The 22,580-nt window shown below is 36.2% G+C and overlaps 1 protein-coding gene across 1 annotated transcript in view; it reads right to left on the reverse strand.

Annotated features, from left to right (window-relative positions):
• GMPS (guanine monophosphate synthase) overlaps positions 1 to 22,580 on the reverse strand; it is a 72,744-nt gene that overhangs the window by 8,586 nt on the left and 41,578 nt on the right. Inside the window, exons 6-12 of the mRNA XM_069561911.1 lie at positions 12,942 to 13,135; positions 12,461 to 12,626; positions 10,287 to 10,438; positions 8,844 to 9,017; positions 7,415 to 7,520; positions 5,065 to 5,180; positions 2,247 to 2,372 (exon numbers count right to left, since the gene is read on the reverse strand). Coding sequence (XP_069418012.1) covers positions 2,247 to 2,372; positions 5,065 to 5,180; positions 7,415 to 7,520; positions 8,844 to 9,017; positions 10,287 to 10,438; positions 12,461 to 12,626; positions 12,942 to 13,135 — 1,034 coding nt within the window. The remainder of the gene's footprint in view (positions 1 to 2,246; positions 2,373 to 5,064; positions 5,181 to 7,414; positions 7,521 to 8,843; positions 9,018 to 10,286; positions 10,439 to 12,460; positions 12,627 to 12,941; positions 13,136 to 22,580) is intronic.

Genomic DNA, 22,580 nt, shown 5'->3' on the forward strand with positions numbered 1-22,580 from the left:
ATAAATAATGATATAATCATACATGGAATATAAGGCAACAGTTAACAATAAGAATCTACTTGCAATGGCATGAAAAGTTCATGATGCTCGGTTATAAAGAAAAAGGTGATGTACAAAGTGTCAAATAACTTCCTTTCATTCTTATTCTATATGATTCTGAAAGGACATTTAACTGTAGAGCAAAAATAGGGAGATTTAGTTTTTAAATGTATTGCGCCTTTGATTTTTTTTTAACAAGTAGTTTATTTTGGTATTTAGAAAATAAACCTTATTGCTATACTAACCATGAATTATTATTTTTATCTGGATTTCTAAGTCTCAGCTTCAAAGACCTAAGAGACTAAAAGATAACTAACAACAAAAGAAACTTCTATTTTGACGGGAAAAGTAATAGAGCCTGAATAAACGTCATTTTTTTTTAAATGAAGTGTAATTTACAATGCTGTTAGTTTCAAGTACACAAAGTGATTTAGTTATACAAACATATACATACTCTTTTTCAGATTCTTTTCCATTATAGTTTATAGTTCCCTTACTACAGTTGTTTATTTCATATATAGTAGTGTGCATATGTTAAATCATTTTTTAAAAAGAAATCACTTATCCTACAAATTATATTTATTTATCCATAATATTATCTATGAACTTATCAGAAAATGAGAAGTCAGCATACAGGGCTGCAAGTTTTTTACAACAGACCTAGTTAGAACTGGGGGGGCAGGGGGTCAACTTGTCTGCTCTTCTATCTTTATAAAGTAGGGTAATATCTGCCTGAAATAGCATATCATGAATTTAAAAATGAATCTATGATGAGATAAACCATATACCATTGAAAGAAAATTACTTCTACAATTCCAGGAACGGTTATTTCAATTTGATTTAAAAACAATGTAAGTAGCTTTCACATAAGGACCCTGGAAGAGGGAGAAAGCAGGAAATAACTGTCCCATATCATTTCCATGAACTAAAATACTTTAGTTTAATTATAAAATAACACTGAAGTTTTACTGTTTATTTACAAACAGGGCTACATGAATTCAGGAGAAAGGGGAATTTAAAAGAATGGGCTCAGATTCACATATTTAGGGAAAAGAGTGATATCTGTAAAACATTTCTTTTCATGCTTAATTCTACTATACTGCGGGGAATTTAAAAGAATGGGCTCAGATTCACATATTTAGGGAAAAGAGTGATATCTGTAAAACATTTCTTTTCATGCTTAATTCTACTATACTGCTACTGCTGCTACATCACTTCAGTCATGTCAGACTCTGTAAGACCCCACAGACGGCAGCCCACCAGGCTCCACCATCCCTGGGATTCTCCAGGCAAGAACACTGGAGTGGGTTGCCATTTCCTTCTCCAATGCATGAAAGTGAAAAGTGAAAGTGAAGTCGCTCAGTCGTGTACAACTCTTAGCGACCCCACAGACCGCAGCCCACCAGGCTCCTCCATCCATGGGATTTTCCAGGCGAGTGTACTAACTACATTAACCCACTAACGCACTCACACAATTTTTAGTAGAATTACTGACACCTTTCCCGGTTTCCATTTAACTTCAAGTCCTAACTCACAGAAAAGAAACCCTACTCCTTCCCTATCCTCCCAAGCTTTTCCCCCTAGAAGCCCACTGGATGATCAAGTAAACAAAGGCAAACTTAATATAATCTATTTATGAACAGCATTTCAAAGATGAGAACTATGTTATAGTCACATGCTTTTACAACTGGAAAGACTGCACAACAAATACTGAAAATGTTAGCTGTGCATTATCACAGCTCAGAGGAAGAGAGAAGACAGGCTGAGGAGGCAGAGGACACGGGGTTAAGGGAAACACAAGCTGAGAACAAGGCCTAAATGGTAAAAACATGTCCATCCAGGGCCTTTCTTGCAGTCAGAGAGTTCTAAAGCCACAGAACATTTCACATCAAGGATAAATGAGGACATGACCTCTCAGTACCTGTCCTTCAAAGCAGAAGCAAGCCAATCCTATGACAATTCATTCTTTGAAGTTTTACTTTTGGTTATAGATGACAGGTGTTTCAAAACTACAAAATCTCAGCCTGAATATTTAGTTCCTACAACCTTATTCGCACCATAAGCATTCATAAAATATTGCCTTTTTACATTTTTTAAACTTGTTGTATACACTTTCATATTTCATTTCCTTAAGTCATTCTTATTTCAATATTAGCAGAAAGAGCAGCCAAAGTTATGTCACAGGTCAATGAATTCACACAACTCACCTGCACACCCACAGTTTTAATTGGTAGCAGGAAGGCATTCAGTGAATGCAGACTTGTAATCTGCATCAGCTTTTCCTGATCCTCTTCTGTCGTGCAGGCTTTAACTCTTTGTAATAGCGTATGTGGCTAAGAAAATCAAAGACATACTTCTTAGGATTTCAAGAAATAAGGTAGTCATTCTTTTGGTACCTACTACTGTCTTATGTATCTATACTTTCCAGTTTATAAGCAATAGATTCTATTTGGTATTTCTAACTTGTGTGTGCTAGGCAGTGTTGTCAGAATTTCATCTCTGAGGGCCAGGGCTATGAAAAGTTAAATATTAGGACAAGAAATACAGATAAGATTTATACACGTGGAGGCTTTTTCTCTGTCACCGGCAAGGAATACCTCACGAGTCAAATTCTCCTTATCTCCAGGGGCACTTTTTGTTATAAAGTCAACTTTGTCTGAAATGAATTTATCAGTTTATTTGCCTAGTATTGAATATATGTCTTCCTATTCCTTTATCCTTTTCTATTCTTTTACCTTCCCTCTTTCTACCCCTAGGTAAATAGACTACAGTTAGATTTTACTCCTCAATCTAGTTTGACAGTTGTGTCCTCACTAAAGATGTTAGTCTTTTAATTAAGGCTCAATTCCGTTCCACCAGTTTATTCAGTAGTTTCTGTTTGTGTGTCCATTTTTTATGTTTCTTTCTCCTTTCTTACATTTCTCTGAACTGACGATTTTTCCCAACTCATTTATTTCCCCTTTACTAGTTGTGAAGTTAAACCCTCTATTTTCATTCTTTAGCAGCTCCCCTTAAGTGGGGATCTTTAACAAAAGAGAATCAATCTGTGCTCATCTGGCAAGGAATACAAAGGTCTTTGAATGCTTTAACTCCAATCAATCCCCCTATGGCTTACAAGCTATTTTAGCTGTATGTTGTATTTAAAAAAAAAAAAAAAAAACACCAAAATTGAGATCAGTTTATACAGGCTGTCTGATTAATTTTACCCATTTACCATTTTATTTGCTTATCAGTCCTTCCTGTATCTCAGACCCTTCAAACTAGGATCCCCTTCCTTCTTCTCTAGTCAGTTCTTTAAAACAGTGGTTCTCAAACCTAGCTACACACTCAAATTATTTAGTACACTCAGGTCCCATTTCACATCAATTAAATAAATTCTAGGCAGAAGGGGTCCAATCACAGTATACTTCAAAAGCTTCCCCTGTTGAATCTAATACACAACCAGGGTTGAGAACCATTGCCTTTAGCTCCTTAAGTAATAGACTATTGGCAATAAATTCTGTTTCTGTGAAAATATCTTTATTTTGCCCAAGTTCTTTGAGACCATTTATCTGTTCACTATTGTTCACAAGTATTTTCTCTTGGCATTTTGAATTCTTCCTGCTTTTACTGTTCCTTTCATAGCCTGCACAACACTATTTCCTTTATGCAGAAATCAATCTTTTCTTTGTAGTTGCTTTGTCTTTGGCAGCCTATAGTTTCCATGGCTATGCTTGTGCGTGTGCCAAGTCACTTCAGTTGTGACCAGCTCTCTGCAACCCTATGGACTGTAGCCCACCAGGCTTCTCTGTCCATGAAAATACATGGACAAGGCAAGAATACTGGCATGGGTTGCCATGCCCTTCTTCAGGGGATCTTCCCCACCCAGGGACTGAACCCGCTTCTCTTGGAGGCAGATTCTTCACCTCTGAGCCAGCAGGGAAGCCCACATAGTTATGCCTATCAGATGTCAAATTCTTCTCCTTTACCCTGATTGGGATGTACCGTATTTCCTGAATCTGAGGCATGGTGTCTTTCAACAGGGTGCTGTGCTGTGCTTAGTCACTTAGTCGTGTCCAATTCTCTGCGACTGGCTCACCAGGGAAGCCCTTTCAAAAGTGTGACAGAATTCAAATACTTTTGCCTATCTCCTTCGGGATATACATTTAAGCTGGCGTTCTCATTTTGTCTTAACTTCTTCTAATCATATTTTCTCTTTGATGCTTTGTTCCAATTTCTGGATAATTCAAGTTCACTAACTCTCTCTCTAGCTCTTTTTAATTTCAGTTATTTTCATTTCTAGAACTTAATTTTTTTTCAAAGCTCCCAGGCACTTTATATACCTTATATACCTTATTCTCATTAACAATTGCTTCTTTTAATTCTCTGTACTTTATATATGATTGCTAATTCCAGTATCTGAAGTACTTGAGGGTCGTCTTCTACTAGCTCTCATTCATTGTGCCTTATTTTTAGATGTATTGTGAGTTTTTTATTATAAGCTCATATTTGCTAAAGTCCTATTAATGGGGATTCTCTGAAGCCCAGATGAAGAGACTCCAAAGATAATTCACACTGCTTCTTTTCCGACACTCAAAAGCACTACCAACCAAACCCCACTTTAATACAGATTATAAATTTTAAGCACCAAATATACAGAAGAACTGAAGACTTCTCAATCATCCTCAGTTTGGAACTAAAATGATCTCCCTTACTTTCTCACAAGACGTATGAAAGGGTGTTTTAAAATACTTGATATCAAGTATTTTATTTTCAGGAATTCAAAGTATCTAATTTGTTAAAATATATAGAATAGCTGAAAAATATACAGAATAGATGAAAAGAGAAGTCTGCATTTAAGAGCCTCTGTAGAATACTGTCTTCATAGTCATTTCCAAAGGTTAAATATCTCTGAATTTTCAAGTAACAAAACCCTAAGTAATTCATTGTAAATACTGAAATACAACAAGAATCCATTCAATTCCTTGTACTGATTAGCTGTATCTTTTTAAAGCTCCTATAATATACAAATTCAACACAAATTACCTTTTTAACACTTGCAGAAAAATCAGCTACTATTTTCAAAATATTGTTAGTTTCAGGAAAATCCTTACAAATATAAGGTTCTTCAGCACATATTACTCTGATTGCCAGGCCAGGACCTAAAGAAAGAGTACAATGATATTTAATATAAATGTTATATTTAATATACAATCTTATTTTCTTTTTTCCTGGACAGAGTTTTTATTGGATGCTGCCCTTCCTAGGGGTGTGAGGAAGGAAGTCTACAAACGGGCACCTGAGACAGCCCCTCCAGCCAGCACTGGAGCGGCTGCCGGGTCACGAGGTGGGGCCCAGGGTCAGCGGCAGTGATGAGCCCCCGGTGACCCACCGGCTCCGCTCCCTACCCCTCCTCCTGCGAGCTCTGCAGCAGCCGCTCCGCCTCCGTCAGGGTGCAGGCGCCAGGCCCGGGCTGTCGCTGGAGCCCTCATACTCGACCTAACCCCACTTTCAGGAGAGTCACTTATCCAGTGGCTTCGTGCACTGTAAGTGCCCATGTATAGCATCCAGTAAAGTGCAGCTGCCTTCTGTCTACCCATGAACACTACTCACCTCTCCCCTACCGGATGTATCTTTAGCTCTGTGTCACAAGATACTGCTTTTATTGAAATATAATTGACATACACACTTTAGGGTTTTTAAAGTGTTTAACATGAAATGCAACTATTAGTTTCCCATACAACTCATCACTTTCAGAATGCTTCATTTCTCTTTGTATCAGTTATTTCCATCTCTTATTTTCATAGTACACGTATTAAGAACCTCAAAATTCTTTAATAATTATTTTTAATACACAATATATGTGCCAATCTATTTAAAACTACTTGGAGACACAATTCTTTGCCAACACACATTGGGACCGAACATCTCGAATACCAGAATTAAAGTTAGTAACATAAACAAGTGCTAATCTCTATGTGGGTCATTATCTTTGTAACACTATTTATGGAGGCAATAGGATAGTTAAGAGTAACCAGTACTGAGGTGGCCTTAGTGGGGCTACACTCCTGGTTCCAAATTCAGTCTGTGTAACTTTTGGCAAACTAGCCTCTGTCCCTAAATTCTCTCAGCTGGACAATAGGATAACAGTAGTTATTATTGTGAGGATCAAATAACACAATATATGCAAAATATTTACCAGAGTGCCTAGCTCACACTCGTACTAAAGAAACGTTAACTGTTCTTTTTAATTTGATTAGATCACTCTCAACTCATCACCTAATAACTGTAGTAGAGACATAGGAACTGAGGTAGAAGACTTGCCACACTCAAAAACTCAAAACAAAAACAGGTTAAGACTTGCTTACAGTCCTAATTAACAAATATCAGCTCTAATTATTAATATTTTATGACTACTTAAAAATGGAATATTTTCATTTGTTCACAAATGAGTTACATACAGCACTGTGAAAACAAATGGTTCATCCATTCAGACAAGTCAGTCAGGGGATAAGGGTTTCAAAGAACTGAGTTCTAAAGTGCAAAGTGAAGTTACTCAGTCATGTCTGACTCTGCGAGCCCATGGACTGTAGCATGCCAGGCTCCTCTGTCCATGGGGTTTTATCCAGGCAAGAAACTGGAGTGGGTTGCCATTTCCTTCTCCAGGGGATCTTCCGGACCTAGGGATCAAACCTGAGTCTCCCACACTGCAGGGAGACTCTCTACCACCCGTAAAAGCAAAACTAAAAAGCAACAAAAAAAATCTGTACTACACTAAAACAAAACCAACTTATTTTATGTCATGTAAAGCAAAGGACTGACATTAAGATAAGTGACAATGCACAAAGGCAGCGTGTCTTCTATGGGTGGTTTCAGCAGCAATGGGAAATATGGCACAATTCAGTTCCAGCTTTTAAAACACAACAGCAAAAAACTCCCTACCTCCCTACAAGATGCAGGGCGAGGGGACAGTTCTGGGTTGCCACTGGTGAAGCATTCAGTTTGCTACTTTGCGTCACACTTCTCTTACTTCCAGTTAATTACTATCTGGAATACATCATGGTATGGTAGAAAAAACATAAAAACCCAAGTTCTGAGAATTGTATGGCAATGTTATTAAAATATTTCTTGGTTTTCTTATCTGATGGCAACATTACATGTCAACCTATTTCCACAAGGATAATGCAATATTTACATATATATAATTAAAAAATGAGTATTTAATAAAATGAAATATATACAGTAGGCACTAAAAAGAATGTTTATTCCCTACCCATCCTTTCCTTTCTTTCAAGTTACATAATCTCTAAGATGATAAATTACTTCAAAACATGTTTGAATTGATTCTCGCTCAACATGAAGACAATGGCAAACCAAACAGAACTCCATTTCTTACCTGGAAATGGATGCCTGGAAACTAACTCTTCTGGAAGTCCAAGTTCTCTGCCTAAGATTCTTACTTCATCCTTATGAAAATCTTTCAAAGGTTCTATTACTTTTCCCTACATGAGAGAAAAAGGCCAATTAATACAAATTATAATACTAACCAAAATGACACGAAAAACAAAGAACAACAAATTACTCACTTTTCCTGTTGTCTTTTACCTTTAAAAATCATTTTAAAAACTTCATCTTTTAAAGTATTTCTTCCTTTGTCTTTTTAGGAATTAGATATTTTAGTGATTTTTATATATCTCTTTGAGATACATTTTAAACACAAACCTTTTAAACAGACAAAAAGCAGAGAAAATCTACCCACATATCTCTGATCTAGTTCTCATTGGAATATAAGTAAAACTCTCCAAATGACACCATCAAGAAAGTGAAAAGACAACCCACAGAAGGCAAATCATGTATCTAATAACCAGTAACCAGACTACAGACTACATAAAGAACACATGCAATTCAACAATAAAAAGATAAATAAGCCAATTTAAAAATGGGAAAAAAGATCTGCATAGATTTTTCTCCAAAGATATACAAATAGCCAATAAGCACATAAAAGGTGACTGACACCGTTAGCCAATTAGGGAAATGCAAATCAAAACCACAGTGAGATACCTACCACTTCTCATCTACTAGGATGCCTAAAATAATAAAAAGGGACAGGTAATTCACATCCATTAGGATGGCTACTTTAAAAAAAAGAACAGAAAATAACAAGTGTTGGGCAAGGTACAAAGAAATAGGAAGCTTTTTGCACTACTGGTAGGATTTTAATATAGTATAGCTGCTGATGAGACATTAAGGAAGTTCCTCAAAAAAACTAAAAAGAAAACTATCGTTAAGACTCAGATATCCCACTTCTTAGTACATATCCAAAAGAAATGAAAGCAGGGGCTCAAAGAGACATTTGCAAACGTGTGTTCACAGCAGCACAGCAAAGTTCACAGCAACCAAAACGTGGAAATAATCCAAATGCCCATTGGTGATATGTGTATATACATACAATAGAGCATTATTCAGCTTAAAAAGGAAGGAAACCCTATCACATGCTACAACATGGAAGAACCTTGAGGACTTACACTAAGTGAAATAAGCCAGTCACACAAAAAAACAAAAACTATGATTCCCCTTCTAAGAGGCATTTAAAGCAGTCGAATTCATTGAAACAAAGAGTAGAATGGTAGATTATCAGGGGTTAGAGAGAGGGAGAAAAGGGTAGCTGTTGTTCAACAGGTACAGACTTTCAGTTTTGCAAAATGAAAAAGTTATGCAGATCTGTTTCACAACAATACAAATATACTGAAAACTATTAAACTTTACACTTAAAAATGGTGAAGGAGGGAAAGAGGCTTTATGGTAAAAATTTCAAAAGCTTTTACCTCCTCTCTCAACTTTCTGATAAGTTCTGTGTCATTGTGATGGGTTTTGATGAGTTCAGCTTTGCCACTTGCAACAAGAGATGCACTTTCAATTAGATCAGGCCGTAAAGTACCTTGGGCAAGGAAAACCTCCTCTGGTTTCAAGTTCATTTCTCCAATTACTTCATTGGCAATCTATAATCAACAGGAGTAAAACAACCTTTTAAGAAACAAATTTTTTTTCAAGACAGCAAAATTTTATACTTTCAGCTTCCTTTTGCAGTACTAATCAGGAGATGAAATCCACCAACCCTCAAATTAAACTCCTTTAAGGACAAATTCTGAAAGAGATGGGAATGTCAGACCACCTGACCTGCCTCTTGAGAAATCTGTATGCAGGTCAAGAAGAAACAGTTAGAACTGGACATGGAACAATAGACTGGTTCCAAATAGGAAAAGGAGTACATTAAGGCTGTATATTGTCACCCTGCTTATTTAACTTATATGCAGAGTACATGGGCTGGAGGAAGCACAAGCTGGAATGGGAGAAATATCGATAACCTCAGATATGCATATGACACCACCCTTATGGCAGAAAGTGAAGAAGAACTGAAGAGCCTCTTGATGAAAGTGAAAGAGGAGAGTGAAAAAGTTGGCTTAAAGCTCAATATTCAGAAAACTAAGATCATGGCATCCGGTCCTATCACTTCATGACAAACAGATGGGGAAACAGTGGCTGACTTTTTATTTCTGGGCTCCAAAATCACTATAGATGGTGATTGCAGTCATGAAATTAAAAGATACTTACTCCTTGGAAGGAAAGTTATGACCAACCTAGATAGCATATTAAAAAGCAGAGACATTACTTTGTCAACAAAGGTCCATCTAGTCAAAGCTATCATGTATGGATGTGGGAGTTAGACTATAAAGAAAGCTGAGTGCTGTCGAACTGATGCTTTTGAACTGTGGTGTTGGAGAAGACTCTTGAAAAGTCCCTTGGACTGCAAGGAGATCTAACCAGTCCATCCTAGAGGAAATCAGCCATGAATATTCATTGGAAGGACTGATGTTGAAGCTGAAACTCCAATACTTTGGCCACCTGATGTGAAGAGCTGACTCACTGGAAAAGACTCTGATGCTGGGAAAGAGATCTATTCTTAAGCAATTAAAACAACAGCCTGACAATGTAAATGCATATTTTTTAAAACATAAAATAGTTCCTATTACTCAGTGTAATAGCAAAACACAGTAAAACTCTTAGCCAAAAAAAGAATCAAAATTAGTCACAAAATTTGACTATTTGGTATAATGACAAGGAAAAAATACTAAAATTCACATTTAAAATAGCACACACTGAGACTATTTTAAAAGTACCTTAACAAAAGTATCCCCAATGATTTTTCTTTTCTCCAATACTAAAATTCACATTTAAAATAGCACACACTGAGACTATTTTAAAAGTACCTTAACAAAAGTATCCCCAATGATTTTTCTTTTCTCCTCAGGACTTGTAGTCATATTTAACGTTTTGCTAATTCTCTTTCGTGGAGTCCTGTCTTCATCTGATATTGGTAGAGTTGTTGTTCCATTGTAGAAAGAATGAGCAGCATTTATCACTGGGGAAGAGGAGAGAAGCATATTTTAAACTAACAGATTTTTGAAAATAGTAAGTAGTAGATCAACTACAAAAAAAAAAAAAAAAACAAACCAACCTATATGGATCCTCTGATTCTCCCCTTAAACTGTCTACATATTCCAGAACTACGAATGATCTATGACTAACAGAGTCCATATATGGGCACTCACTGAGTTTTGTTCCTTTGAGAATTCTGCGACATTTTACTATCTAGGACCATATTATCACAAATTATGCTAATTGCTTTCCCTCTTATTCAGTGCTTCACCAGAGCCACAAGAAAAATCTCTCAAAGGGAGTCAAAGCAGCGGTACATATACAGGGATCAAAGTCCTTGGAACTGCAGTGACCAGTCCCGTGAAAAACTAATGTCTAAAAACATACTCTTAGCGATCCTTGGCTGTCCTTTTAAAGAGTAAAGTTTAAAAAAAAAAAAAAAAGGGCTTCTCTACAAGATGCCAAAGCAGCTGGCTACTTCACTTTACTGAATTTGTAGGTCTTTCTCTCAAGCTGGTCAATTACCCACAGAAGACACCTCTAATTTCCTATTTCTTAGCATTCTGATAGCCTGCATAGAGGAAGTGGCCAGTGGAGGGGAAGAAATATCATTCAGTACATAAGGCTTTTCCTTAATGTTACTGTTTTTAACATACAATCTTCCTTCCACCTTCAACTATGCCTGGTATTGACATGCCCAAGTCCAAAGCCTCTCTTGTTTAGCCTTGAGTCTAGAGAATAAATCCATGGTCTTCTAATGAAGGACAGCAGCAGCTGTGTTCCTGTTTAAAGGGAAAAGTAACTGCTTCTCAGACTTTGATCTAACATGTTCTAGGCTGACCCAGTGAGCAGGCCCTGTGAGGCAGCCAGTGTTCCCAACTCCTGAGCTTCCCCGAAGCCCTGCCTTTTGCTGGGCTTCCTTCCTGGAACCCTTCCCCAAGGTTCTGAGTCCTCCATCCTACCACCTCAGTTAACAAAGATGGATGCAAGTTTCTGTGGGGCTGAAACTAAACAATTCGGAGGGCCCTTTCAAGAAAAGGAATAACAAATCACTCAATACTCCGAGGGCTAAGACAAACTACCCACTATACACAGAAACTACTGCAAATCACAAATATAGCACCAAATCCAAACTAAATGTATCCCCAACTTGATGTTTTCTTAGCGTAATTCCCAAATGCCTGCAGCCACTACAAAACCACCCAAAAGAGAGAAAGAGGAGAAAGACAAAGTAAATTAACTATAAATTATTAAAATACCTTACTTCAAACTTCATGTGTAACTATGAGAAGATACTGATAGGGTCATTTCCCAGATTTTGGGAAAGGCCTGGCTGGTGAGTAGTCCTAAAATTTAAGCTTCATTAGGTTATCAGAGAAAACCTGTATAAACCATCTGCTTTCCACTTTCCAACATTTTGTTGAAACCGTTAGACTGCTATTATCACCTCCTCTCTATTCGTCATCCTTCTGGCATTACACTTGTTTTATGCCTGTATTGTTATTTTAGTGATATATCCAAAGAAGAAAGAAACAGACTCATTTTTACTTCATGTTTAACTATACAAGTCTTCATTTTACACTCAACTTTTTGGCATCAATTCCAATTAAGTCAATACACAGTTTATATCACTAAACTACTAATTTAATTTCAGGATAACTATGGCTTATATCTTTTTTTATAAATGTACAGATGATATCCATAAATGTAAAAGCAGTTAAGGCCTAAGAAGATGAATAGAAAGAACAGAATGGTGGCTGGAAAATGGTAACTTATTCATCTATATATAACATTAAGAGTAATCAGTTTTCAAAATTTATACTGTGGCCCCTCTTGAAACAGAAGTAATTACAATGTAAAAATAAAAAACATTTCAACCATAAGCTTACTGGGAAAACTGTACTTGATTACTGGGAAAACTCTTACTTGGTTAATTTAATCACAAGCTAGATTTGATTAAACAAGTCCTGATATGTAAGTTAAATTTTCGGGAGTTCATCAATACCTTTGACTTGAATTCCAAGCTTTTTGAGGCCCTCTTCAACAGACTGACTTTCTCGTTTTCTCATAAAGCCATTATCAATGTGCACAGCAATGACTTGATCTTGGTTCAAAGCACGATTTAACAAAGCTGTACAAACTGTTGAGTCTACTCCACCACTGAGTAAAACCTACAGGGTGAAATGAAAAGTCAAATTGAGTAAAATAAGCACAAAGATGGTAAGAGCTTAAATCACTACCTAAAAACACTGGGGAATTCCCTGGTGGTCCAGTGGTTAGGACTCCATGCTCTCACTGCTAAGGGCTCGGGTTCAATCCCTGGTTTGTATTAAAAATATGTATGGTAACTGAAAAAGCACTCTGAAACAGGGCAACTCAAAAACACCTATCACCCAGTCAAAATGTAAGGGCTATGCTAAGTAAGTCAACCTTGAGTCTAACATTACTGGCACAAAGTTTTAGACTTTCAGATGTAAACTACTTACCAAAACTTTTGATGTGCCCACTCTCTCTTTGATCTCTCGAATGCACTCAATTTCTCTGTTCTGCACAGTGAAGGTCCCACTGCACCCAGCTATATCGTAGAGGAAATTCTTCAGTATTACTTTCCCATTTTCTGTAAGGCCAACTTCAGGGTGGAACTGGGCTCCATATAATTTTTTAGATTCATTTGCTATACCTTTATAGAGAAAATAATCATAAATAATTTTTTTTTCATATTGAAAATACTCAGCACCCACAGTAATTCCTCACAATTTCTTCCTCCATAAATGTGGAAACTGATTCAAATTAGTGGATTTTTAGCTATGGGAAAAAAAAAAATTCAAATAAAAACTACATTGCCATGATCTGGCTTTATAAGGTCTTCCTTCATATAGCAATTAATGAACTACATGGCTGTGACATCACTTCACAGTATCCTCAGTTCTCCACCCAGGTTACTGCAATCATTTTGTCTATTTAATGCAAGGGTAACTCAGTTTTAGATCTCAGTCTCATATGCCTTCAACATGCAATGTGCAGCTACCAATTTTCTATATTAGAAAATCCTCATACATTAAACCTATCAGAATATCCTAAGTGTTTCTTTCTTGCATACTATTAACCATGAATATAACTCCACTTACTTGACTAATGGGCTTCTGACAAATTATCACCTACAAAGCAGCAGATAATAGGCTAGATGTTTAACATGTACATGTAACACTACCCGCTGTCTATGGCTCTGAGATATCAAGAAACTTGCCAGTATCCCCAGCTAACTAAGTAGATAAATCAGGCTTGTTAAACTCCCAAACTTACACTCATTCTCCTCTTCTAGGGAAGCTCACACTTTCTTTACTTGGCTTCTCAGATACCACTCTCCTGGTTCATTCCTTATTTCACTGTCTAATGCTGAACCTTCTTTGTTGGTTCCTCATCTTATCCATCTCTACACATGAAAGTCAACCAATATTCAGTCCTTAAATTTCTCATCTATACATGCTGAATGATTCCAAACTCTCACGACCTTGAATGTTACCTATATGTTGGTATACCCCTGAATTTATTCCTCCAGTCCAGTTTTCTCTTCTACAGTCCTACTCAAAAATATATAAAACTGCCTATTCACACCTTCATTTCATTGTTTAATAAGAAACCTTAAATTTAATATGCAAACCCAAATTACTTCATTCTTTCACATCAGGTAAACAGAAACCATCATCTCGTTGCTCAGGCTGAAACACTTGGAAGTTAAAATTGGACTCTATTCTCTCCTTCCCACTCCAGAGCAAATCCTTTGTTTCTGCCTTCAAAACAGACCAGAACCCAGTCTAACTTCTGGTTTCCAGTCCAGCATATGTAAGAAGCTAGAAGACACCACTATGTTCTAACAACAAGTAAAAAGCTGATTAAATACCCTTAGAGAGACTGACAGGTAAATACAGAGAATCACAACTTACTGGAGAACTCCATGATTGCAAACCTCTATAGGCATCATTGCTGAGGTAGGGAAACTTGAACTATAATTGATATCACTGGAGGCTCAGCATGGACGAATCTGAGAGATAAAATGTCCAGGAAGACCCAGTCATCTGGGATCCCCACACTCTCCAGTAGCTTGACTAAGTTCTCACAGTGAATATTAGAGGAAAATCCCCTTGTGCTTCCAAAAGGGGAGGGAAAAAGAAAACATTTTGAAATACACCAAGCCATTCTTTTCTTCTTAATAAGGCTTCTACTCTCAGGAGAAACTATTTAACCAGTCTAATATGACAGGGTTTTAGCAGAACCAAATTGACTTGGGAGAAAAGAAAACACCCAACCCTAGCCCATTCTAGTCCTCCTGTCCCATCTAACAGCGGGAAACACTGAAAACACTCATGAAATCTACAGCCCAGAGCCACAGGTTCACTAAGACTGAGACCTGCTCATAGGCCACAGAACACTCTCCCTTTCCCCAAGACCTTGCCTTCTACAGCGATTCCTTGTACCCAGTACATCATGTCAAGCTAGCAAGAAAAAAGTACAAGAGACACCAAAAGGGAAAAAATAGGTTTGAAGAGATAGATCAAGTGTTAGAAGAGACTCAGATACTGCAGAGATATTGGAATTATCAGCTTGGGAATTTAAAACAAGTATTATTAAGAAGCTAAGGGCTCACATGGATAAAGTAGAGTATGCAAGAAGAACCGGGCAATGTAAGCAGAGAGTTGGAAATTCTCCAAGGGACCAAAATGATTCAAGGGATCAAAAACACTATAACAAATGTCTTTGATGGGCTTATCAACACACTGGACATGGCTTGAGAAATACTCTCTAAGCTAGGAGATAACTCAATAAAAATGGCTCACACTGAAAACCGAAAAGAAAAAAAAACACTGGAAAAAAAAATGAAAAAAAAAAACCAGAACATCCAGGAACTGTGACACAAGTACAAATAACATAAACAATGGATCTTCTAGAAGAAAGAGAAAGAGGAACAGAATATTTAAAACCATAATGAATGAGAATTTCCCCTGAAATTAATATAAGACACCAAACTAACCCAGGAAGCTCAGAAAACACTGAGCTGCATAAATACAAAAAGAAAAAAAATTACACCTAGGCATATGATTTACAAACTACAGATAATCAAAGAAAAAACAGTTTGAAAGAAGCTGGGGGCGGGGGATGAGGGGGGAAGCCTCACTTATAGAGGAGGAAAGATAAGAATTATTGATACAACCAATTGACTGGAACCCAGGGAAGTGAGAGTAGACTGAAATAAGTAAAATGCGGAAAGAAATACGTATTCTTCTCAAGCAGAGTTGGAATATTCTCCAGAATAAACCACGTTTGGCCACAAAACCAGTCATACTAAATTCAAGAAGACTGAAATGATAATCAAGTATCTTTTCTGACCACAATGGTGGAAGTAGAAATTACAAGAAGAAAACTGGAAAATTCACAAATATGTGACAATTAAACTACATGCTCCTGAGAAACTAACACGTCAAAGAAGGAACCAAGAGAGCAATTTTAAAATCTTGAGACAAAGAAAAATGAAAACCAAACAACCAAAACTTACAGTATATGCCAAAAGCAATTCTAAGGGGGAAGTTCACAGAGATAAATGCCCACATCCAAAAAAAGGTCAGGCCTTAAACAACCTAATAACTTCAAAGAACTAGAAAAAAGAAGAGGAACTAAGCCCAAAGTTAATGAAGATCAGAGCAGAAATAAACAGACAAATGATGATTTTTAAAAAGGTGAAAATAAGAGATAGTTTTCTGAAAAGACAGATAAACCTCTAGCCAGACTTCCCAAGAAAAAGAGAGAACTCAAAATTAGAAATGAAAAAGGAGACATTACAACAGATACCACACAAATACTATGGACAATTATACACCAACAAACTGAAAAACTTTAGAAGAAATGGGTAAATTCCTAGAAACATGTAACTTACCCAGACTAAATCATGAAGCAACAGAAAATCTGAATGGACTCATTTTAAGTAAGGAGACTGAATCAATAATCAAATACCTCCCCAAAGGTTGCAAAACCAGATGCCTTTACCAGTGAGTTCTACCAAACATTTAAAGAACTAATAAACAACTCATGAGAAATAGAAGCAGAAGGAACACTTCCAAACACATTCTATGAGACTAGCAATATTCTGATACAACAGCCAGACAAGAAAAGACTACCAAAAAAAGAAAATGATAGGCCAATTTCTCTGATAAACCATGTTGCAAAAATCCTCAGCAATATATCAGCAAATCAAATACAATACATTAAAAAGATCATACACCATAATAAGTGGGATTTATTCCAGGGATGCAGGGATAGTCTAACATCTGCCAATCAATGTGATATACCATATTAACGAAATGAAGGATAAAAATAATATGGTCATCTCAATAGACACAGAAAAAGCAACAGATAAAATTCAACATCACACATGACAGAAACTCTCAACAAACTGGGTACAGAAGGAACATACCTCAACATAATAAAGGCCATATACAATGAGCCCACAGTTAACCTACTCAGTGATGAAAAGCTTTTCCTCTAAGATCAGGAACAAGTCAAGAATTCAACAAAGTACTTGAACAAGTCAAGAATTCAACAAAGTACTGGAAGTCCAAGCCAGACCAGTCAGGCCAGAAAAAGAAATAAAATTATCCAAATTAAAAGTAATAAGTAAACTGTCTCTATTTGCAGATGACACAACACTGGATCTAGAAAAACCTAGAGACTCTACTAAAATGCCGTTAGAACTAATTATTTCAGCAAGATTGCAGGATGCATAATCAACATTCATAAATCTACTCTCTGTGTAACAACAAACTATCAGCCGAAGAAATTAAGAAAACACTCCCATCAACGAATTCAAAAAGAATGAAACAAAACAAACAAAAAAAAAAAAAGAATGAAACACTTAGGAATAAATTTAACCAAAAAAGGTGAAAGATCTGTACACATAACACTGTAAGACCTTGATGAAAGAAACTGAAGAAGGCACAAATAAAAAGATATTCCATGTTCATGGATTAGATGAATTACTAATATATTGTTAAAATGTCAATTCTAGGGACTTTGCTGGCAGTCCAGCAGTCAAGACTTCACCTTTCAGTGTAGGAAGTGTGTGCCGCTTTGATCCTTGGTCAGGGAGATAAGATCCCACATACATCTTGTGGCCAAAAAAACCCAAAAATAATGTTGTAACAAATTCAATAAAGACTTTAAAAATGGTCCACATCAAAAAAAAAAAAAAAGGGGTATTTTTTAAAAAGTCAGTTCTACCCAAAGTTATCTACAGATTCAATTCAACCTCTATCAAAAATGGAAGGTACAAACGTGGTGACCTAGGGGTGAGGGAACAAGGGCAATAGGGAGAGATGGCTAAAGGGTACAAATTCTTGATTTTAAGATGAATAAGGTCTGAGGACCTAATGTATAATAAATATGGTCATTATAGCTGATAGCAAATTTCAGTGATCCAATACAGTGTTAAGAGAGCAGAATTTAAATGTTCTTACCCCAAAAAAAGTAATTATAGTTGACCCTTGAACAATTCAAGGGGTAGTTACCTACCCTCAGTGCAGTCAAAAATCTGTGCATAACTTTACAGTCAGGCTTCTGGATCTGCAGTTCCACATCCACGGTTTCAACCAACCCAGATCATGTAGTACTGAAGCACATATTTAGTGAAAAAATCCACATATAAGGTGACCCACACAGTTCAAAACTGTGTTGTTCAAGATCAACTGTATGTGAGTTGATGGATGGGTTAATTAACTCAATGGGGAAAAATCTTTTCATAATGTATATCAGGGGACTTCCCTGGTGGCTCAGACGGTAAAGCATCTGCCTACAATGCAGGAGACCCGGGTTCAATCCCTGGGTTCGGGAAGATCCCCTGGAGAAGGAAATGGCAACCCACTGCAGTACTCTTGCCTGGAAAATCCCATGGACAGAAGAGCCTGGTACGCTACAGTCCATGGGGTTGCAAAGAGGCAGACATGACTGAGCAACTTCACTTTATCAAATCATCACATTGTACACTTCAAATATTTTACAATTTTGCTGATTATACCTCAATAAAGCTAAAAAAGTTAATTTTTAAAAAAATGTTGGGGGGAAAAAACCACCAACCTAGAATTCTGTGCCTTGAGAAATTATCCTCCAAAAAGTTCAGGAAAAATACGAAAGTTTCAAACAAACAAAACCTGAGACCATCTGTTGCCAACAGGCTGCTCTGCAAGAAATGTTAAAGGAAGTTCTTTAGAGAGAAGGAAAATGATAAAGATCAGAAACTTGGATCCACATAAAAAAGAGCAGAGGAAGAATAAATGAAGTAAAATAAAAACTTTCTTCTTCCTAATTGAGCTAATAGATAACTTCATTCAAAATAATAGCAACAATGATATAATTATGTATGCTTATATAGAGACATTCATGCTTACTTTTAAGTGAAATGAAGACACCAATGTACAAGAGATGCGAGGGAAAAAATCATGTTTATTTTGCTATGATAAGGTACACTACCTGTGAAATGGTACAGTGTTATTTGAAAGTGAATTTGGGTTAGTTGCAAATGTATATTGTAAAATCATGGGCAACTTTTTCTTAGAAAATGTAAAAAAAGAGATATAACTGACATGCAAAGGAAGAGAAAATCAGACCATATAAAATGATCAATTAAAAGCACAAAGGGTAGAAAAAGACAAAAATAATATGAACAAAGAACAAGGACAATAAATAGAAAACAACAGATCTGACGGATATTAATCCAACACTATCAACAATCCCTTTAAACTCCAATAGTCTAAATGTACCAATTAAAAGACAGACTGTCACAGTGGATCAAGAAAGAAAACATAATTTATATATATTGTCTACAAGAAACCCACTTTAAATATAAAAACCCAGATCAAAAGTAAATGGACAGAGAAAGATATGTCACGATAATACTAATTAAAAGATAGCATGAGAGACCTTCCTGGTGGTCCAGTGGTTAAGAATTCACCTGCCAATGAAGAGGACATTGGTTCAATCCTTCATTTGGGAAGATTCCATATACCAATGGGCAAATAAACCTGTGCACCACAACTAACGAACCCACACTCCAGAACCTGTGAGCTGCAACCCCTGAGCCCAAGTGTCCTAGAGCCCATGTTCTCTGCAATGAGAAGCTCATTCACCACAACGAAGCCCCAGCATGGCCAAGAATAAATAAATAAAAAGATAACACGAGTGGATGCATCAGTGTCAGAGTAGACTTCAGCCAAGAAAAGTTACCAGGATTAACTTCTCATATAAATGCTTTCCTCTTTGCAATCATCCTGTGTTTTTTTAGTCTTCAACTTTTTTGAGGCTTTTCATGGCTAGATCCAATGATCTCTCTTGGTAAATGTCATATTGCACTTGAAAACATGTGAGTTATTTTCAAATGTCTTTTGATACTGATTTCTAACAATTCCACAGTGGTAAGAGAACAGACTCTATATGATTTCAATACCCTAAGACCACAAAATTTTTGAACCTTGTTTTATTCCCTGGATATGTTCCAGTGTCTCCTACTTTACAGTCTATGGGAACTTGGAATAGAATTTATATCTGTTGTGTAAAAATTGTATAAATCTTAATTATGCTGAATTGGTTCATGGTGCTTTTCAGGTCTACTATATCCTTCTACTTCTCTGTATATTCACTCTTAATTTTTGAGACTTTTGATACTGCAACTAAAAATTTTAATTTATCTACTTAAAGAATATTTGTATGGTAGAACTATATATAACTTCATTCTATATTTTTCCAAGTCTCTTATAAATGTGTTATCATATTTTCATAATTTAAAAAGAGAAAAAAGAAAATTTATCAGGGATAAAGAGGGGCATACATATAATGATAAAGGAATCCATTCCTAAAGAAGACATAATAATCCTTCATATATAAGCACCTAACAGGAAAGCATCAAAATACGTAAGGAAAAAACAGATATAATTGTAAGGAGAAATACATGAATCCACTACTGCAATTAGATATTTCAAAATCCCTCTGTCAGAAATAAGAGTCAATTACTATAATCCATCATATCAATAGGCTAAGGAAGAAAAATTATATGATCATATCAATAAATGCAGAAAAAGTATATGAAATATATCCGAATACTCAATCATGATAATAACTCTCAGGAGACTAGGATCAGAGGGGGACTTCAAGTTGACAAAGAGTATTTTCTGAAAACCTACAACTAACATCATACTTAACCATGAGAAACTCAAAACTTTTCCACTAAGATCAGGAACAAAGCAAGGGTGTTCCCTCTATCCACTGCTTTTCAACATCATAACAGAAGTCCCAGTTAATGCAATAGGACAAGAAAAGGAAATAAAAGACATACAGATTGGGGGGAAACGGAAATAAAATGCTCTTTGTTCACAGATGACATGAGTGTCTATGTATAAAATTTTAAAAAATCAACCAAAAAATTCCTAGAACTAATAAGTGAGTACAACAGAGTTGCCAGACAGAAGGTTAATACACAAAAGTTCATAGCTTTACCATATACGGCAATGAACAAGTAGAATTTAAATTATAAATACAATTAACATTAACACTCCCAAATGAAATATTTTGGTATAAATCTAACAAAATATGTCCAAGATGTATATGAAAAGCCAATCACTCCTGAGTGTTTATTCATCTACCACTCTGCTCCTTACAGTCTCCTTTCCTGATTACCACAACTGATTTCTAGCTGGTCTCTGCTCCTACATGTAACAGTCTCTTTACTCCTCTGTAGCCAGGGTAATCCTGAAATTAGATCATGTCTCTCCTTTGTTCAAATCTTCACTCACTGTAAGTAAAGCCAACATTTTCACAATGGCCTCAAAGGTCCTGGGATTCTAGCTCCCAACAGCCTCTCTACCTTCTCTTCTACCACACGCCCCCATGCTTACCCAGCTCTACCCATGTGGTTTCCTTGCTGTTCCTTAAACAAGGTCCCCTCCCAGTAATTCTGTACTGCTATGTACTCTTTCCCCAAATATCCAAAAGGGCCAAGCACCTACTTCCTCCATGTCTAGTATCATCTAATAGGAACACCATCTCTGAATATCCTATCTAAAAGATTAACAGTCCAAATCACACATTCTAAAACACTTTCATCTTTTTATTTTTTCAATGCATTCGAACACTGTCAAGCACTGACTTTTTCTGTATTGTCTGGTTACTGTCTGTCCCACCCCTCCCCCAGCCCCAGCCTCACTAACTAGAACATTAAACAGAGGTATTGTTCATTTTGTTCACTGGCACCTAGAACTGTGCCTGGGACATGTCGGTACTCAAATATTTGTTGAATGAATAAAAATATATAATCTCATCGACCACTGTTGATCTTGTATAAGAAATAGAAACCTGCCAAAAAAGCAAACTATTCTTAATAATTCCTATGCCAATACAATAATCCATTAAGTAACTGCAGGTAGAATACTCAATTCAATTTATCCTTGAAAAATTTTTTTTCCCCAACATTTTAGGTGTAACATAACAAAGAACAACTTTATGATAACTCCACTTTTTCTCTTTTACATATATCCAAGATTACTGGTGATTATTTACAATTATTCAAGTAAGCAAGTAAAAAAAATGATGAACTGCCAGAAAATCAACTCCTCTTCAAGAAAAATAGAACAAAAGATTGTTTAGAGCATGAACTGGCAAACTTCCTACAAAGGGCTGGATGTTATAAACTAAGCTTGGTGAGAGGTATGCATACAGTCCCTGTCATTTATTATAACCCTTAAATAATATAAAAAGCATTCTTAGTTCCTGAACATACAAAAAACAGTCTGTAGGCTGGATTTGACCACAGGTTACCCTGGTTCAGAGCAATGTTCTGAATGCTTAGTCTGATGTTTTATAGACATCCAAGATACATGCCTTATCTATACCTAAAAGAGACATTTTTTAAAAGGGCAATTATGAATACAGCATGCTAGAGAGGTAAACGGTTCTCAAAATTTTCCCGAGTTATAATATATTTATGTTTGAAAAGCATAGTAGAATGACCAATTTTAAACATATTTCAGAGCAAACTAGTGACTTCTAGATAATCCTTCTAATATTAAATATCCTTCATGAATTAACAACTG

The sequence above is a fragment of the Ovis canadensis genome, chromosome 1 (genome assembly GCF_042477335.2).
Source record: "Ovis canadensis isolate MfBH-ARS-UI-01 breed Bighorn chromosome 1, ARS-UI_OviCan_v2, whole genome shotgun sequence".
In the NCBI taxonomy this organism is placed as follows: Eukaryota; Metazoa; Chordata; class Mammalia; order Artiodactyla; family Bovidae; genus Ovis; species Ovis canadensis.